At 42.1% G+C, this 18,465-nt stretch overlaps 2 protein-coding genes across 2 annotated transcripts; one reads left to right on the top strand and one right to left on the bottom strand.

The window, feature by feature from the left end:
- Positions 1-4,953: 4,953 nt before the first annotated feature.
- Positions 4,954-11,195, top strand: LOC310776490 (F-box only protein 40; the record flags this gene model as incomplete). The annotated part of the gene is made up of 3 exons (XM_083636676.1): positions 4,954-4,965; positions 5,914-7,773; positions 11,010-11,195. 3 exons carry the CDS (start codon positions 4,954-4,956, stop codon positions 11,193-11,195), a joined length of 2,058 nt encoding a protein of 685 aa, XP_083492802.1.
- A 4,532-nt stretch (positions 11,196-15,727) lies between these two features.
- ttc36 (tetratricopeptide repeat domain 36) lies at positions 15,728-17,930 on the bottom strand. The gene is made up of 3 exons (XM_083637214.1): positions 17,807-17,930; positions 17,410-17,598; positions 15,728-16,230 (listed from the first exon to the last, which is right to left on the bottom strand). The coding sequence occupies exons 1-3, from the start codon at positions 17,910-17,912 to the stop codon at positions 15,962-15,964; spliced, it is 564 nt and encodes a 187-aa protein (XP_083493340.1). The 5' UTR covers positions 17,913-17,930; the 3' UTR covers positions 15,728-15,961.
- Between the last annotated feature and the right edge of the window lie 535 nt (positions 17,931-18,465).

The raw sequence follows: 18,465 nt of genomic DNA on the forward strand, positions 1-18,465 counted from the left end.
CATCCCAGTAGTGAATACATTTTTCTCCATCCACTGGGGACGCAGCGCCTAATGGAGCATGAGAGCGGCGGTTCCCCCGGAGTGGTGTAGTTGAGTCATGCCCCCGGCTGGAGAGGAGATGCGGGCGTCAGTTCTGTGAGACCACGAGCACGAGAGGCCATGCTGGGAAGACCAAGGCCGATCCAGAGGTAAACATTGGTGGCAGTAAGTGGAGAACCACAGCAGGGTATTTCATACATTCCTGATCCCTGTGGCTCAATTGAGGATATCCTGACTGTCGTGTTTCGAGTTGAAAAGGAGTGATGTTCTCTACGCTAAAGGTCTTTGCAGTTTTTTTGTATAGGGTTTGGCCAGGCATGCATGTTACTCAGTCTACATTCATTTTATAGCACAAAATTTCATCGACCAAGTAAGCATCAATCTTGAAATTCAAAGGGCTCACCTGTGTGCTGCTCCACTCTGGAGCTGTCCATGGTGCTGAACCTGGCTTGAGTCATTTTGGCCACTAATTAGCCATGTTTGCCCATTTAGTCTGCCCTAATTACCTAATTAAAAAAATCTGGCTCCGTTAGGTCACACGCAGGGCTGCTTTTTACACTTCCTGAAAGATTCAGCAAGATCACACAATTCTGCTCTCACACTCACTCACAGACACTTTGCATTTGCATTCTTATTATAGGATGGGAACGCTGAATGCTTTTAGGCAGGCGTTACACACATGGATGAAAGACCTTGTTTGGCGACGGCACTAACCCACTTTTGTTCACTTCAATGTTTCCAATTCAGTGGAGCTCAATTGTCTACACAGAAGTGCCACTACAGTCGTGTGTTTGCAATTAGATTGAATCAATATAATTAGACAGCAATTAAAGGCATTAAAGCATGTCCATTCCAATTCATGTGGATTTGTTTGCTTTATTTTCATTGGTACATGTGCCTGCATTTGTTTTCTGTCTGTTTTGGGCTTGTGAAGACAGTCGAGGCCCATAGCAAGAGGCCAAACCTTTTGAAATGCTGAGATGCATGGATCAGATATCTTACTGCTGTGTTTATCTATCTTACCAATGTCTATTGTCACAGCTGGGACAGGCACAGACATGTTACAACTGCAACATATGAATGATTTGTCATTTCAATATAATATCAAGACATCGCTATATACTGCATGAGACACATGCACAGTACACACACACACACACACACACACACACACACACACACACACACACACACACACACACACAGAGAGAGATGCATTACTAACTTGGGAAAGTAGTACAAGGTTAGCCATGGGAGTGATATCCCACTGTTCCACTGAGGTCTCTTATCAGGGTCTGCTCCTTATCATCCAGCCCCACAACAGCAGAAACACACAGAGACTATTTTAGCTCCACCACCAGAGAAGAAATGATCTTTATCAATGTCTGTTGTATGGCAATCTGCTTTTTATTTTATTTATTTTTATTCAGTGACAAAGAATGATTTGCATATAAATACGCACATACAATAATACGGTATACATCCAGAGTTCAGGAGGGATGTGTTGGACAATTAACACAGTAATGCACATTGCACAATCAGACAATCAGTGCATGTTCAACTCCATACAGGCCTATGAGGGCTTTCAGGTGACGTCTTTCCTCTGGCAACTTAACATACAAAGCAGTACAAAATGTGCAAATGTATGTGTTGTCGTTACATTGTAGCTATCTGCTCGTACGTATGGAGATTTGAAATATTTATGTACACAATCTAGAGGTTTTATTTTTCATTTCTCCTCTAGAGCAATGCTGAAACCTTTGCACATATAAAGATTTTCCCACAGGGACAAAACACACAACTGATTAAAGGCTTTGCACTTTATTATTTAACTTGACTACAACAAGCTGTTTTACTACTTTCATGAATTTTATATGATCTATCATTTATTATGGCTGTTTTTGGCCGTGAGATGACTTTGTGCTGACAACTTTTCTTTTACTAAGTATTCCTTCTTTCAGCAATTATTAGCTTCTGTATGAAGTTGATTCAAATGCCTTATTTACAATTTTTGAGTTTTTATCGTTCTTCTGTTGCAAAATGAGACAAAGCACCCTGCCCCGGAGGGAACCTATAAAGACATCATTACAAGGTAGCTTTAATTAGTCTTTGTAATTAAAAAGAAGAATATTGGGTTCAGAAAGGCTGGAAGCTAAATTGATATGCACATAAACATTTGCATGATCATCCGCTAGCATTAGCAAGCCTCCATGTCCTCCATCAAGTCCGACAAGAGGCTGGAAGAGTTGAACGGCAAAGGGATTTAAAAGAAAATGTGTATGACACCCTCTTAATTAATGGAGGGGGGGGAGAAAATGGCCCATGGTTATGGATAATGAGGAAAATGGTGATAACTGGGTGTGAAGTCGGGTATGCACAATGTCTCTCCTATTTTTGCCTGACCATATGCTCCAATATGGCGTCCAGAAGGGGCTAGCAGCATCGCATCCATCCAAAGCCGTACTCTTGAATTTGTCCGACAGCTCTGCTGGTCATTTGCAGCGTCAGGTTATGAAGGCTTTAGTACCTTGAAGGTGATGGAGACAGTTTATGATAAAAAAAAATTAAATTCCCTTAAAAAAATACATTAATACATTCCTGGATAGGTTTTGTGCAGGAGAACAAGAGATCTTGAATGTTGAATCTACAAGTTTGGCACCTGCCAAAAGAATGAAATCAGTTGTGATAAGAACGCCATTTTTGGTTTATCAGCCTAAAAGTTCAAAATACATTTTTGAGCAAGCACAGTTTTCTGGGGGCTGGTACATTTTCATAACATACAATTTCATAGCCTTCTAAAGCTTATTTATAGGTTCCTGCTTGGCCACACTCTGTAATAGAAACAGTATTGTGACCAACATATTTTATAGGTCTACATTTTCTATTACATTTTTCTGTATGACATCGGTTTCTGCTTATTAATATGTTTGTGCCAGGCATAATCTAGATTGAAAGCCAAAAATGGGGGTGATTCTTAAGCGGAATAGCAATATGAGGGAAACTCTTGGAGAGAATTGGATGAGATTTATCGTAAGCAGTTTTCATAGGATAAACTATCTGAGGATGTACTGTACTTAAAACATCAACTTTGAATCCATGCAGTCACAATAATTGATCAGTTTGCTGTGTGTTCACAGCTTTTGAAGTGCCTCCGGTGGCCAGGATATTAATCAGGTTTTACTTTTTCCTCCTCTATTTAAAGTTGTCCAGTCACATTTTACAAAATAAAATTAGAATTAAATGACAGGCAACATACTGTAATTCACTGGATTGGATGAATCATTAACCCATAGCCTTTAAATTGTTCAAATCCCTGCAACAGAAAACGAGTAATTATCCTCTTTTTGAGCTGCCAGGTTGCGTAAGAGTTCAAACCGAGTGCGCTGAATCATAAGCGGTACTACTGTGTTCTGTGAAACAGCTTGTCATTTTGCAAAAAAGATCCCTTGGTTACACTCTACAAAGGGACTATTCCAGGCTCTAGTATCCTGTGCATTCAATGAACATAAATGAACAGAATTCTAAAACAAGTGAGTATAAAATGTACAAGCATAGTGGTTCGTCCTTACATTGTTCTACGACTGTACACCGGTCTAAGTAGCCTACATTAGATCTTATGGAGATTTGATGTATTCATGGGAATTTGGAATACCGTACATCTTAAGTAAAGTGTTAGCAGCCTATTAAGTTAAACCAGAGTCCATTTGAAAAGGGTATCAGTGAATGTGGCAACAATAATACAGAATAAACCAAACCATTTTGCCAAAAACGTCTTTCAATCAGTACACCTGCTTGAAAGCAATTATCTAAGTATCTAAGTCCAAAAAATATAATTCCCATGCAGTCTCTGTGAGGCTGTGTGTGTGTCTGCATAGTAACATGCAGTCTGGGCTGTGTGTGTGTGCATAGTAACAAGGCATTTGAGACTCTTGATTAAATGTATGCTGATTAGAGAGCCTATAGAAAACCACACAGCTGCCTCAACAAGCTGACAAGCTGTTCATTGTTTCTGTGCCAGGTGAGAAAAAAAATGCATGAAGACTACAGATGATTTGGGTTGTTGTGCATTAGCCACTACAAGCTAGTTTAATTTGATTGTCCACACAACAAGGTTCTACTCCTAGCACACAAATCCTCAGCACACAACAGATGTGTTCTGATTCTCAAGTTTGATTTAAAAATAAACACCGTCACCTTACACCCCCCCCCCCCCCACACACACACACACTCCCCCACCCCACCCCCCCAAATTTGCCAAATCAAGCTTATGTTTGTTCCCTGACAGCAGAGACACCTGCTGGAAAAAACATATAATCATTAACATTTTGTAAAGTCTGCTACTGACATCTAGTGGAAATATGAATTAGCACAAATGAGACTATGCAAAAATCATTCTTTTAATCTTTTCATTCATGTAACACCTCTAACAACAAAAGCAACACTTAATAAAATAGGAACCATTTATGAAATCCTTTAAAAAGTGATCAAATGTATTTTGATTTTGTGCCATAAGTAATTTATTTTAAGTCTAGTGTTCCTACCGGTATATACAAGTAGGTATATAATTTTGGAAGGATTTATTCAAACTTCTATAGAATTGGAATTGGAAAAGGGAAGGATGAAGGTTTTATACAAGAATATAATGCGCAGATGATGTAAAAGGGCTGATGTTATTTGGACACTCACGTTAAGTTATTGTTTTGATTACAATGCTGGTCATATTATCACCACACACTCACAGTCCAGTAATAGTAGAGGCTGTAACTTGACCTTGCCTCTTAATGGCTGTGACAATGGTGCCCCGTCCCACTGGCCTGTCTGCCCCCTCTGTTGTGGCTATTTATAATGTCCAGACACAGTGCAGAGGTTATTCAGAGGTGCAAGCAACACAAGGTGACAAGCTCAGTGCGGACAATGGAACAAAGGGTGAGACATTTTACTGTTGATGCTGCTGTTAAATGGTCTATTTCTAATCTTCTAAAACAAAATATACCATACATTTCCCTTTTCTTCCTCTTTCAGAATGGCTTATATTGGTGTAGCAGAAAATACAATTCCTCTGCATTTTAATGGCAATATACTGTATAAAAAACCCACAGTGAGGCATCTTTTAGTTTTGGGAACAGCCTCCCAGAAGACCTGAGGGCAGAGGGTTTTTAAAAGCAAACTCAAGAGCTACAGTTGTAGCCTTCCTCTTTAGTCTATATTTTACATATTTAATCTTTTAGGGTTTCTCTATCTTATTATCTTGTTTTATTTGTTTTAATCTGATCTCTGGTGTTTCCTTAGTTGGACTGTCTGATCAAGTTATCATCTGTGAAGTTTCCTCATTTGTATTGTGTTTTATGAAGTTTTCATCTCTGAAGCACTTTGTGTTACATGTGTTTGTATGAAAAGAAATATACAAATACATTCTGATTGATTGATTTACTGATATAATTTTCTGAATACTCCTAGAACCAACTTTTACAAAAAAAATTTTTTTTTCCCCTCTTAGATATGTAAATATTAACACTATTATTCCTGGTAGTAGATTTCTATCTTATGGATACACGTTGCTACTGTATGTGAAAAACAAAAAGAATCAAAGTGTGATAAACAAACCTTTCAAGTCCAGTGTTTATGACATGAAACTCTTTTTCAGATGGTCATACCCTTGTGTACATACATATAAGCCAGAATGGTAAGTGCATTTCTGCATGTTGAATTTGGGGTCAAATAAATAATTTTACCATAGATAACAAAACATACATTCTAACCTTCCTTGTAAAAAAAATACAATATAATACAGTCAGTTTATACCATAGTTATAGCTTTTCATTAGTTACATTACACATCTCAAACGTTCTGTTGACCCATCTTTTCTCTCTGAAGGTGAAGAGCAGGAGGATCCCAGTGGGGCAGCATGAGCATTGCGACAAATGTTACAACATCCACTGTCAAGTCCCGGTGCAAATCTCTGTCTCATGCCTGGTCATTAAGTGCCATCGAAACTGTGGTGCCATGCTGCATATGTGCAAGGAAGAGGAGCACCTGCTTCTCTGTCCCAATGAGAAGGTCCCCTGCCTCAATGCCGGCTATGGCTGCCCCACCTCCATGCTCCGCCGCAGGCTTGCCAAGCACCTGGAGGTCTGTCCCGCCAGTGTGGTCAGCTGCTCTCAGGAATGGAACCGTTGGCCGATCTCAGACACCGACTCTGCCTTTTACAGAAATGTGTCTGCAGAGCGACGGTCTGAAGGACACCTGGACGTGGCTACGGCTTTCAGGGACCAAGATCTGCTCTTCAGGTCCATCAAGATGAAGCACGTTTTTCCTGAGCTGATGGAGGTCATTGAGGAACCGGGCCTTCAAGACATGGCTGTCGGAGGCAGCAGTCCCGCAGAGGAAGCTGCCAATCCTTTTGATTGTGATGAGTTTACAGAAAATGACAACGTTAGGATGGAGGACGAAGAGCTGAGTCAAGAGGATAGGGATGCGTTGGCCAAGAATAGAAACATAGAGGGTATTCAAAATTACAGTTCCTGGGAGGTTATGTTCAGGAAGGAGATGGAGGGATGCAAGCAAACTGAGAAAAACCTGGATGAACAAACTGATTCGTGTGGTGTAAACGAAGAGCAAGATTCATCGAAGAGTGGTGGAGAGACAAGAAACTCACAGCGGCAGGAGAATGGTGCAACTGGCCTTGCGCCATGGCAAGATGGAGTCCTAGAGAGGTTAAGCAAAGAGGTCAATATTGCTGAATATAACATGTATATGGTGCACAATGGGGCGATGCTAATTCGTTTTGGCCAACTTCCTGCTTGTACCCCAAGAGAAAAGGATTTTGTTTATGGAAACCTGGAGCCCATAGAGGTTCAAACTGTCCGGTCATTTAACGTTCCCACCAGCTACCGGGCAAAACGTAGTCATCTGAGGGACCCCACACGTAAGCCCCAGAGCACGCATCAAAGTGTCGACACTGCAGATTTAGGCGTGTCAGTTGAAGATCTTCCCAAGACCGATGAGGTGAGCGCCACATTGTTGTGCTCGCTGGAAAAGGAGCTGAGAGGACATCTGATCTCAGAGAGTGTGGGGATAGACGGCCTGTATGTAGATGTAGGAACACAGACATACAACTTCGCCTCTGCTCCGTTCAAGATTGACGCATCGCTGGCCGACATCCTCGCGGACAAACCTGACGGCCTTTATGTACACGTTCAAGCAGAATCTGTCACCAGAAGACATAATAAAACAAGTTCGGCCTTCAATTACATCTGTGGCCACTTCTTCCGCCGCGACGAGTACCGCTCTCATTTTAGGAATGTGCACGCAGACGTACAAGCCGGTCTGAATGGCTGGTTTGAACAACGGTGCCCTTTATCTTACCTGGGCTGCACTTTTAGCCAGAGGAGATTCCACCCCGCTGGCCAGCGAGCCACCATCAGATACTGTCCAGATCTCAGCACCTTTGCCCTCCAACCAACGGTCTCTTCATCCCTCTTTGAAGGCGGGAAAACCATCCAGCCTCAGCGAAATCGAGCACGTAATCTAGATCCCCTTAGCAGGCTGCCCTGTGAGATCCTCCAGCACATAGCTGGTTACCTTGACAGTTTTACATTATCCAAGCTAGCCCAGGTCTCCCGGCTGATGAGGGAAGTGTGTGCCTCGCTGCTACAGGAGAGAGGAATGGTCTCCCTCAAGTGGGAGAAAAAGACATACTCCCACGGGGGAACATCCTGGAAATGTCGAAAGAAAGCAAGTATCCTTTTAGATGATTTTCTTGTGTGTGTGTGTGTGTGTGTTACTAATTTGTGATTCCTTGCTCAAAACTGCAACTAGTCACACAATTACTGATCCCCATTTCTAACCAGTAATTGTAATCAGAAGTAACAATTTGATTAATTTCATGGGCTTTGGAGACAAGTTACCCATTTAGCACACTGCTGCTTGGAAAGTTGTTAATAATCAGAAATCATGCTAAACCATTATACTTTTTGTTGTGCAAAATAATGCTGGTATGTAGAGGCCGAATATGTAATAACTACTGATAATGTAATAAAACTAAATGTAATGAAGTTGATAATGTAATAGATTCCTGAACTATAATGCGTTGGCTTGTTAAGCGTTTTTGGCTGAATAATTTAGCCTATAATAACCCCAACCAATGATGTAATATCACTGAAATCTGTGTGTGTTATGTAAATAAGCTGTTATTTGTAAACAGTTGTGAGTGATTAGCATGGCAGTAATAGTCAGGACAGCTAATTATGTCCTCAGTGTCTCGACTGAATTTGATCATTCTGTATGAATGTTAATTTGAACCTGATATTTATATATTTATATTTATACTGAGTGATGGATTACAGTGTGAACTAAGGGGAACTTTAATTGATTATTCTGATGCACACTAAGAATATTTAGATCCATCAACAGCAATGTAGCTGGGAGCATAGACTTACATGTCAGATAAATAATGCTTCTGTACCTCTTGTTATGAACAGACTTGTGAAGAAATTAAAAACTGAACCACGTTAAAATATGAAACTGCCTAGCTAGTAGAAAGAATAGAACCCACACACACATATGCGCCAAAGTTGAATACTTTACAAAGACAAAGTTTCAAGCCTCAGCTCTTCATCACGTCATCTTACAAACAATTGTGTGTCACACTCATATAAAGTAAGTAGACTCCCACAGGTCACATCATCAATACTGGGTGGACCTACACAAAAGTCAGAAAACATATAAACAAATAATGTATAATCATCATCATAACATATACATACAAAAACATCAATATCAGAGACATCATGAATATCAAAACCATGATTAGCCATATCTAATTAGAAAGATTCACATAACCAGATATAACTTTGGTGAAAAGAGTCTATCGGACTACAAAAAGTTAGTTTAGAACTACAGAAAGTGATGGATGGGAAAGTCCTCATTCTTGCCTTTTGGAGACACCGTGTCTAAAGTGTAAATCCAAAAGGATTCATGTTGTAACAACAGTCTGTTTATGTCTGCTCCTCGTCTGGGGCCCTTGACATGTTCAATCCCCTGTTATTTTAGGGATGCCATGCCACGCTGTGCCACTTTATGCTGGCAAAACACAGCGTGGCATCCCTAAAATATCAAGGGATTGAACATGTCAAGGCCCGCAGACGAGGAGGAGGCATAAACAGACTGTTGTTACAACGTAAATCCTTTTGGATATACAGTTTAGACACGAGTCTCCAAAAGGCAAGAATGAGGATTTTCCCCGACCATAGATAGTCAGGGTTCAAGAGGTGGGTAGGGGAGTGTCTGGGGGGATGTGGGTGGGTCGGGGTTAGAGTTCTGATCCGACTCACAAAATTTGCATATCCTAGCAGACTGTAGTATTGGCCTTGGCGGAGGTCTGCACTCTCTGAGTGCCATTCTAGTTCATTTTTTTCTTTGGTTCACTAGCTACAACTCCATTTCATATAATCTATTATTTCCCAACCTGATGCAACCAGCCAGAAGACAGTGTAGGCAAAGTTATCACCGGGCCAGATTGCTATATCAGATCCCCTTCGCTATCCGACTGCATTCTGGAAACTGTCACTGAAAAATGTCAGTCGTTCATACAGCGTGACAGCTGTTGCATTGTGAACAGCCTCCTCACTCTCAGTCGTCCTCTCTCACAATATTACAAACTTAATCACAGCCATACTATCATCGACTGGTGTGTACCATAGACTCTAGAGCAGGGGTGGGCAATTATCTTTCCTGGGGGGCCACATGAGAAACCAGAGATTGTTGCCGGGGCCCCCAAAAAAAAAATCATCCCGTAAACTCAAATTTTATCACTAATTAAATTATATATTTTATTATATATTATTAAATTATAGAAAACATAGTGTGCAGTTATTCTTCAGCATTTATTATATTGAAAATCACTCCAAACAACGAATCTCATTTGATTTTTCTAGCTTCATACTGTAAGTAAAATGGTGTGGTTTGTCTTAGACCTCTTAGGCCAGGCAGGGCCGGTTCTGGCAACCAGGCCGCATAATGCCCAGGTCTGCTCTAGAGCATGGCTGACCAATTTGGGGCCCGAGGGCCAAACTTGGCCCACGCTCAGTTTGTTTAGGCCCTCCATGGTTTTGAAAGAGAAAAAAAAACATGGCCAATATGACTGTCTTTCAGAGGCTGTGCCGGGCTCATTTTCAAAGCTAGCTAGATGATAGGTTTACCATATGAAACTATAAGACCTTTGGATTTAGTCTATAAAATAATATAATTTAATGTAATTTTTTCCCATAACAACATTTATTTTTGACCCACGGCCATCCATCCAGGTTAATGTTGGCCCTTCATATAGGAAAGAATTTGGGCACCCCTGCTCGAGTGTGTAGCGGCCACAAGCAACAGTGGATTTCCTACATTTTACTACATCCTTATCCATCCCCAGTACGAACCATTTAAAAACAATGAATAAAACAATCTGACATTTAGTGTTGGGAAAAGTAACTAGCCGGTTGAGAAGCACATTTGATCTTGCAACACAAAATCAGTGTGTTCCATCATAACATTAAAGAAGCATCTCAGTTGCAGACAGGATAAATCAGTGTAAATGCATGAGGGTCTTTACTGCACTGCATCACGGGATGGAGAACATGCCGATGATATCAGGGATCTGGAATGCCACCAAGCCTTTGCTGCCAGTAGCCTAAACATGGGCACACAACAACACCCCTAATATGTGATCCTTCACAGAAACACAGCATGTTGGTAACACTGTGTGTGGCAGCTGGGGATCTGTTCCCCAGTGAAAGGTATCATTTGGGTATTTTTTTGATGGACGGATAAAGACAATAACGTCACACACTGCTATGCATGCGGTAAATCTAAAGATATGCCATGATCTAGATTCCATGAGTATTGCAGCTACCGTATATATAGATGCCATGCCATGACAGCAGCCTCCTACACCCTACTTCAACCCTGTCCTCTGTGTTTTGCAGGTATGGGAGTTCAGCTGTCTGTTTTCCAGCGTGGACAGATGGAGCTTCAGCAACACCCCCTCCATGTCAGAGCACCTGAAAGCCTGCTCCTTCTACCAGAGGGAGGAGCGCAGCCAGCCCGTGGCTTTAGCCTGCCTGGGAGAGGTCACACAGACACATTGTGCAAAAGTGAAGCACAAAAGATAATACCCACGGTCCCATAGCTCAGTGGGCAGACCGCAACTGTATAACAAGATATAACCAGTGTCTGTGTGTGTGTGTGTGTGTGTGTGTGCGCACACACCTGTAGGACTGTGAAGTGGATAAAGCCTCCACATAATGGTGTTTTATTGCTGCTGTACAGAAAGGAAGGCTGGCTGGCTGATGATGGTTAATAATGGTTTTATTGTGTGAAGTATCACTTTGGCATGAACTGCAGTTTCTGAGGTCTGTCATATTGTGTTTGGTTAGATTTTCTCAGCCTCTTTAACCTAACCTGTAATGTCACTTGAGAACAACTTGTTTTGGATAATAGTTCAGTGTTGACTGCATGACTAGCTGAATAGTGTTGACTCTCAATGCCTCCTACTTTACCCTGAATAGCCTGTTTGCATGGTTACTATCAGGTGTTGCTGCTCTATACTCTTGACATATTATCAATTAAACTGTATTTTCTATGGAGCTGGAGTGTTCAACAACTTTTGACAGTTTTCCCTTGTTTACCAGCAGTGATCAGTGCTCAAAAAGAGTGTGTGTGTATGTGTATGTGTATGTGTGTGTGTGTGTGTGTGTGTGTGTGTGTGTGTGTGCGTGCGTGCGTGCGTCTCCACGACAGTGCCTCAGCTGACCGTAAACAGCTGCTCAAATGACTATCAATAGACTGTTGGTAGAGTGTCAACAGCATCAGCTAGTTTATTGTTTACTTTAGGGATAAAATAAATGGGTCAGGGTGAGGATTTGGATTTAAGTTGAGGTTAGTCTAGCCACCTAAACACATAAGTTACAGTATGTAAGGTTAAGTTTAATATAGGAACACAAAATATTTTGGTAAAGTCTAGGGTTATTCTAGGCCTAGGGTTTAGTTTAGTGTGGGTTAGCTACAGGTAATTAACTTGTGTGTGAAACACATAGGCCTACATTTTCTCCCATATACCACAATGCAATGCTGTCGTGTTTACCAAAGAAGAAGAGTGAGGTAGTGTCTGAAACTCATTGATCACGCCCCAGTTCACTATATGATAAACACTACATTGGGGAATAGTGAGTGAGTGAATGAGTGAACTATTTGTTTCCACCGTTTCCACTCAGATTGTCCCCGACTCCCGACTGGTCGGCTTTGTTCTGTACTGCAAGGCACTCTGGGTATTGTGGTGGAATGTTTTGGTTGAAGCCATATAGGTATAATAGGTAATACTTTCTGGTATTGATTCAGAAAAAAGTTAAAAACACGCACATCCCAGCCGAATCGGGCAGGTGCACAGCTGGAAGAAGACACTGGAAAAAGAAATAAAACAGCTCACACACTGCAAGGGCTCCAGGTGAGGTTTCTTCTATTGCAGCGGTGGTGACGTTTTGAGTAGGATGACTGCTCTTCAGACCAAGTCACCCTGCTCGAAACATCACCACTGATGAAATAAAATAAACCTCACCTGGAGCCCTTACAGTGTGCGAGCGGTTTTATTTATTTTTCTGGTATTGATTCAGTCACTGCCTCACTCACATTACATCGAAATTCTATTATTGTTCCTTGAAAAGCCATGGAAAAGTTTTTAAATTTGATCCATGAACATGTATGGGAACTCTGTTAATTGCTATCTGTGGTGAGGGGGGTTTGAGTGTTTATGTATATTATGTATGTGGATGTTTTTCTTTTTGTGCTTTGTTCTGCTGTCCTGTGTTTATGTACAGGGTTCGTACAATGTCTTGAAAGTTTGGAAAATGCGTGATTTTTACCGTCATGTTTTCAAGGTTAGGAATTTGCTTGTCTGTGATTTTCATCGTAATCTAGTGTTCCATCTACACAATCAGTCACTCATGTTTAGTTTCATATGATATCAGTTGCTTCGTTCTACCTTTAAAAATGAGCCAGCTACAGCCTCTGAAAGACAGTAAAATTAGCCGCGGACAAAAAGGGCACTTGGACATCAAGGAGCAAAGGGGCAGGTTCTTGAGCCCCCCTCTGCACGTGCCTGATAGTGTGTGGTTGTTTGAATGCATGATACCTGTCTGCTGAGAATCTTGTTGACAGTCAAGTGCCATATTGTAGAGTCAGTGGACTATCAAAACAAATTGTTGCCTTTTTTTTTATTAATCTCAAAGCAGATAAATATTAAAATATTTTGCTCTGGGATAAATTAAGCATCTTGATCTATTTGTGGATTTATAAAGTGTGTTTTGATGATAAGATGATATCAGGTTAATGAAACTAATGATCCCTTTGGGCAAATAGCATACATTTATTGCTATCGTATTTGAGGGGAAAAAATGTCATCACAATTTCTAATATCAACTCATTGTCTTTATTTATCATATCACAAGCATAATCATGTTTTGTTTTGGTGGAAAAAGATATGACTGAAATAAGACTACTTATCTAATCAAATAAATGCTGCTGATGGTGACTTTCTTCTTTTCAAAATATCAATACTGACATCTACTGGAGAAAAAGTGCCTGAACTATTGGGAATGTTGTCCATCACATCACACACAGGAAATAAAACTGGTACTTGAATGTCTCTCCACCCCCCCTTCCCCCCCATATTTGATTTTCAACTTTTTGAATAACACTCAAACAAGAGACAGGAAAAAAAACAAAAAAAAACATACATATATCATCAACATTCAGTATTATGTTGTGCTACTGTTTTTCTTTTTTGTATTTTTTTAAGTCTGTGTCTCATAACTCCTAGTGAGTGGTCCGTAATACTTGTTGTATGTACCGAATTGTTTTTATGCTGTTGTTGTATTGAGGAGTGACACATAAATTAACTTTTCTACTCTACTCTACTCTACTGCTACCAGTTGCATAAGGTTCACATTATGCCTGTAGCGTAAGAGATACCGTCGTGCCTGGGATCCCACGCAAGGGGTCCATGAGAAACCAGCCGGGCGAGTCACCCGTCGCCCCCAACCTCAACGAGGTAGGCTAGAAATGGATCCCAAATAAATGAAAATGTCTTAAGAGAGTTGGTCCTCAGGAACCTAAGTCTCTCCATCCGTATAACAGAGGTCATATCCGTCAGCCACAATTGAAAAGAGGATGAAGGATGCTCCATGATGGGAATACACTATGTTTCTAATTTAGACATACGGACAATGAGAACTCTGTTACAGCCATCATACAATGTGTGTTAAATCTGATTAATTTTACACATACTGTAGCCTACTGCAGCACACAATCACTGAAAAAAAGTTGAAAAGACACACACACACACAGAGTTAGTAGACGGACAAGCCCGTCTTTTATTGTCACACGAACACACCCAACACATGCATGCGGCCACAAACACAAACTCATACTGACGGTGGCCGGTGAAATTTGTCCGCATTTAACCCATCCAGGCTTGTCCTTTCCTCCGGGGGGCAGGCCAGGAGCAGTGGTCGCTTCTTCTTTCCAGCGCCCGGGGACCAACTTTGGATGTTGTCGTCACTGGTCATATGACGATGACGATCTTCTGCATGTTTTTAGTGGGGGGGTTGTGTACGGAGGAACCCCCTGGGGAGCACGGGGAGAACATGCAAACTCCACACAGAAACACACACACACACACACACACACACACACACATATATATCTATATATCTATATATACATGTATATATCTATATATAGGTTCAAGTACTGCATGCGCTGGGACGCGTCATCAGTGATGTTAACTGGGGTCGTGGGGTGTTTCGGGTCTGACAACATCATACACCCTCGCCCAGTAGACCCAGCCGAGGCCGATTACGACCCCGACCCGCGTTCCAGAAGCAGCCGCTCACGGATCAGCCTTCCTACTCTGTCTGCAACGTTGCCCGCGGAAGGGTTGATCACGCCCAATCCGCTGCAATAGAGTTTAGTGCTACACCACAGTATTGCGAGACCTTCGGTGCATGGAGGTCTAAGGCCCTGTGGGGTGATTCCAGGCCGGGCACCTCCTTCGTCTCACCACAACCTCCCGCGGAAAAAGGCAATCCTACCATGCCGTACCATGGGCAGGGAGGATGCCTCAGGGAGGCCTGTGCGCTGCACGTCATTCACCTGTGCCGAGCACCTCGCTCTAGCCTGAAGGACCACAGGCCGTGCCAATGTTTACGCAGATTTTCAGGAGGCTGATCCGTAGCGTTTGTGGATTTCTCCCTCACTAGAGAGCCAGGCTGGGGTAATCCTATATATATATATATATAAATATATATATATACTGTATATATATGTAACCAAGGTGAATCAGTGCGGATTCCTCGTGAGTCCCGAGTGGATGGTTAAACTCACTCCCCAGTATAAAGGCATGTTAATCGGCTCCGCCAAGGGAGCTAGCTGTCTTGGTGGAGTGGTAAGTGTCTTTGACTCCCAAGCCAAAGGTCGGCGGTTCGTATCCACTTCTGGGCAAGCCCTAAACATGGGTTGCTGCAAGTACCACCTACACAACGCCGTTACACATACACACCACAAACTTTATTGATCTAGTTCAGTGGTTCTCAAAGTGGTGTCCCGGGTCCTTGAGAGGGTTTCAGGGGGTCCCCAGCTAAAAGGGGAATCATTTATTTTCGCTATAATTCCAACCATACAGTAACACAATGACAGAATGTATGACTATTTTGTTCATGCGTTTCATACATTTTCTGGGGCCCTGGGGCAACATTTTTACCAAATGCTCTAATTTGTGTCAGTTTAGGGGTCCTTGACATGAAAAGGTTTGAGAACCGCACTGATCTAGTTCATAACAGTTAATGCATGCAAGTGTGCAGTTGTGTCTCCTCGGATTATCTCACTATTGCATCTCAGGCACTTCAGGATTGCGTAGTTTGTTCATCACCTCTGACAGCATTCGGTTGCACAGCGCGGCATACGGATTGAGCACCACCGCCTGCTGTCGAGCAAATTCACTACCGAGTACAGCTGCCTTTTCAAAATCTGCCCTGGCTTCCTCCTCCTGGCACGCTAAGCGTAGTAACAGGCCCCTCTGCACCAGCGCCTGGCAGGCGGTCCGCCCAGTGCCACCACTCAGAGACATGGCTCGCTCCAGGTCCTGCAGCGCACCTGAGGGGGAGAAGGGCACATGTGAGGCTCAGACATGGCTGCAAAACTGATTTTCAAAGTGCAACCTCTCACACATTACTGAGTCTGTGTTTAGGGGAGAAGGGCACATGTGAGGCTCAGACATGGCTGCAAAACTGATTTTCAAAGTGCAACCTCTCACACATTACTGAGTCTGTGCTTAACACGGAGCTCAGAAACTAGTATACTCTGCCAAACTTCATCCTATGCAGTTATGACCCCAATTTACTGACTATAATCTGAACAGTGTCATAAAAACCATCCACAACCTCAATCTGTCATTATCGCAAAGTATCTATCAGGTCACAATCAAGTGTCCTTCATTAATTCAACAAGTATGGCAATCACAAAAGTATCTCTGGATACTTAAACCATGACATCTTCATCTGAATACATTTACATTTTACTGCTCTCTATTGCTGACTGATATAATAGTAAATCAAACTATATGCAATATATTTGATATTTGTAACATTACTACCAGGTATGGTCTTTCCCTGGATAAATTGTCTGGCATACAGGAAGTGATGCATTTTATGTTATCAAAAACAACAAGAGCAGTTTATTTGGAATAAATAGAGGAAACTTCAACAGAAATCCTGAGGAAAAAGTATTGCTTTGATAGACAAGTGATCTCTATATGTGCAGTTAAGAAACACCAGAGCAATGTGTGCTTAGCACCAAAGAGGTCACCAGAATCAAAACAATAAGAAGCTCAGCTGTAACTCATTACAGTAACCACTTGTGGTATCAGAGTATTGTAATTCATGTATACACTATACAAAATAAATGATTAGCGCCACTTACTCTTTTCATTAAAGTAGCCTACACTGACAAGGTGAATCCAGGTAAAAGCCGTATTATCCCTTATTTATTTCCACTATTACTGTAAATGTGCACACATGACAAAGGAAGATATTCATATAAAGAAGAAGCAGCCAGGTTAGAGAAGGATTTTAAAGCATTGCTGTAATTGTGCATAAATGGCCCTGCAACAAAACATCAGCAAGGTGTCTCTAATGTTGTGTACATTCAACCTCCAACTCCCCAACCCACGTACAGCAACCAAAAGGACAGCACACTGCGGGGTCTAGGGATATGAGATCATTGTTGGAGACCTAGCGAGTGCAAAGTCGTTATTCTAGAATGTGTGGCATGTACCTGCTGTGTCCCCTTGGAGGCGTAGGGCCTGTGCCCGGTTGTTATAGGCCGAGGCTCTCTGAGGCAGGATCTGGATTGCCTGGCTGAACTGTTGAAGTGCAGTTCGCAAATCCCCAGCCTCTGCCGCTGAGACGCCCTGCATCTCCAACTCTCTCACCTGCTTCAGCAACTCGGCGTCAAAGCCACTGTCTGGCAGAGGGAGATAAACAGGTTGAAAAAGCACTCAAACTCAATTGACAGGCACCGTGGCGAGGAAAACATAGAATTGTCACCCAAAACTCAACTTGGATTAAAATGTCATGTTTTTGCTCGACCAGGGATGGAATACGTTCAAATAATTTCAATATGCAATGGAATGATAATGCAGAGGCACATCAAGCCAGAAGCTCACACTCACCATCATCAGTTAATTCCTCCTGTTGGTTCAGGCCAGGGACGTCTCCAAAAGGGCTGGTGGGGTTGAATATAGCCTGCAGTACGGCTCTGTCATGTGCTGAGGCCATCGCACTGATGTCTGTGAAGGAAACCAACAAAGAAGGCATTAAAAGGAAAAACCACAACACCTAAGTTATAGCTGGGTGGAGAACCCCCTCTATTTTTCTTCTTTTCTCCCCACAGCCAATCAGAGTAGGGGGTGGAAGCAGGAGTGGACTTTGAGATTTCTCTGAGCCCTGGGCACATCTGTATTTGGTTAACTCAGAAATGCAGACCAGGGAGGATGGGGATCTGCTGCTTGCTGTAATCGCAGAATGACAGAGAGAGAGAGAGAGAGAGAGAGAGAGAGAGAGAGACAGAGAGAGAGAGAGAAAGAGAGAGTATTTTGTGAGAGATATTTGATCAGATCATTTCGGTTTGATGCAAATTGCTGAATATGAGTGGTTCATATATACCGTAGTTTATGTTAATCTCCATTGGCCTGCAGGAGAGAAATCTACCCAACATCTTCATTTTAAGCAGGACTTCCTCTCTGCATTTTCATATTTTCATAGTCACACTTTTTACAATTCGAGGTGTGTTACACCTCAATATAGTGTATCGCGCTGGTGTAGTTTACAC

This window comes from Poromitra crassiceps (genome assembly GCF_964638095.1).
Source record: "Poromitra crassiceps genome assembly, chromosome: 5".
Lineage (NCBI taxonomy): Eukaryota > Metazoa > Chordata > Actinopteri > Beryciformes > Melamphaidae > Poromitra > Poromitra crassiceps.

Bases quoted from the DNA above. Each gene is read 5' to 3' on its own strand.
- ttc36 (XM_083637214.1), bottom strand. From the start codon at position 17,912: ATGGCCTCAGCACATGACAGAGCCGTACTGCAGGCTATATTCAACCCC. The intron at 17,599-17,806 runs GTGAGTGTGAGC...TCCCTCTGCCAG, and splicing joins GGAGGAATTAACTGATGATG to ACAGTGGCTTTGACGCCGAG. The intron at 16,231-17,409 runs GTACATGCCACA...TCTCCCCCTCAG, and splicing joins CCTCCAAGGGGACACAGCAG to GTGCGCTGCAGGACCTGGAG.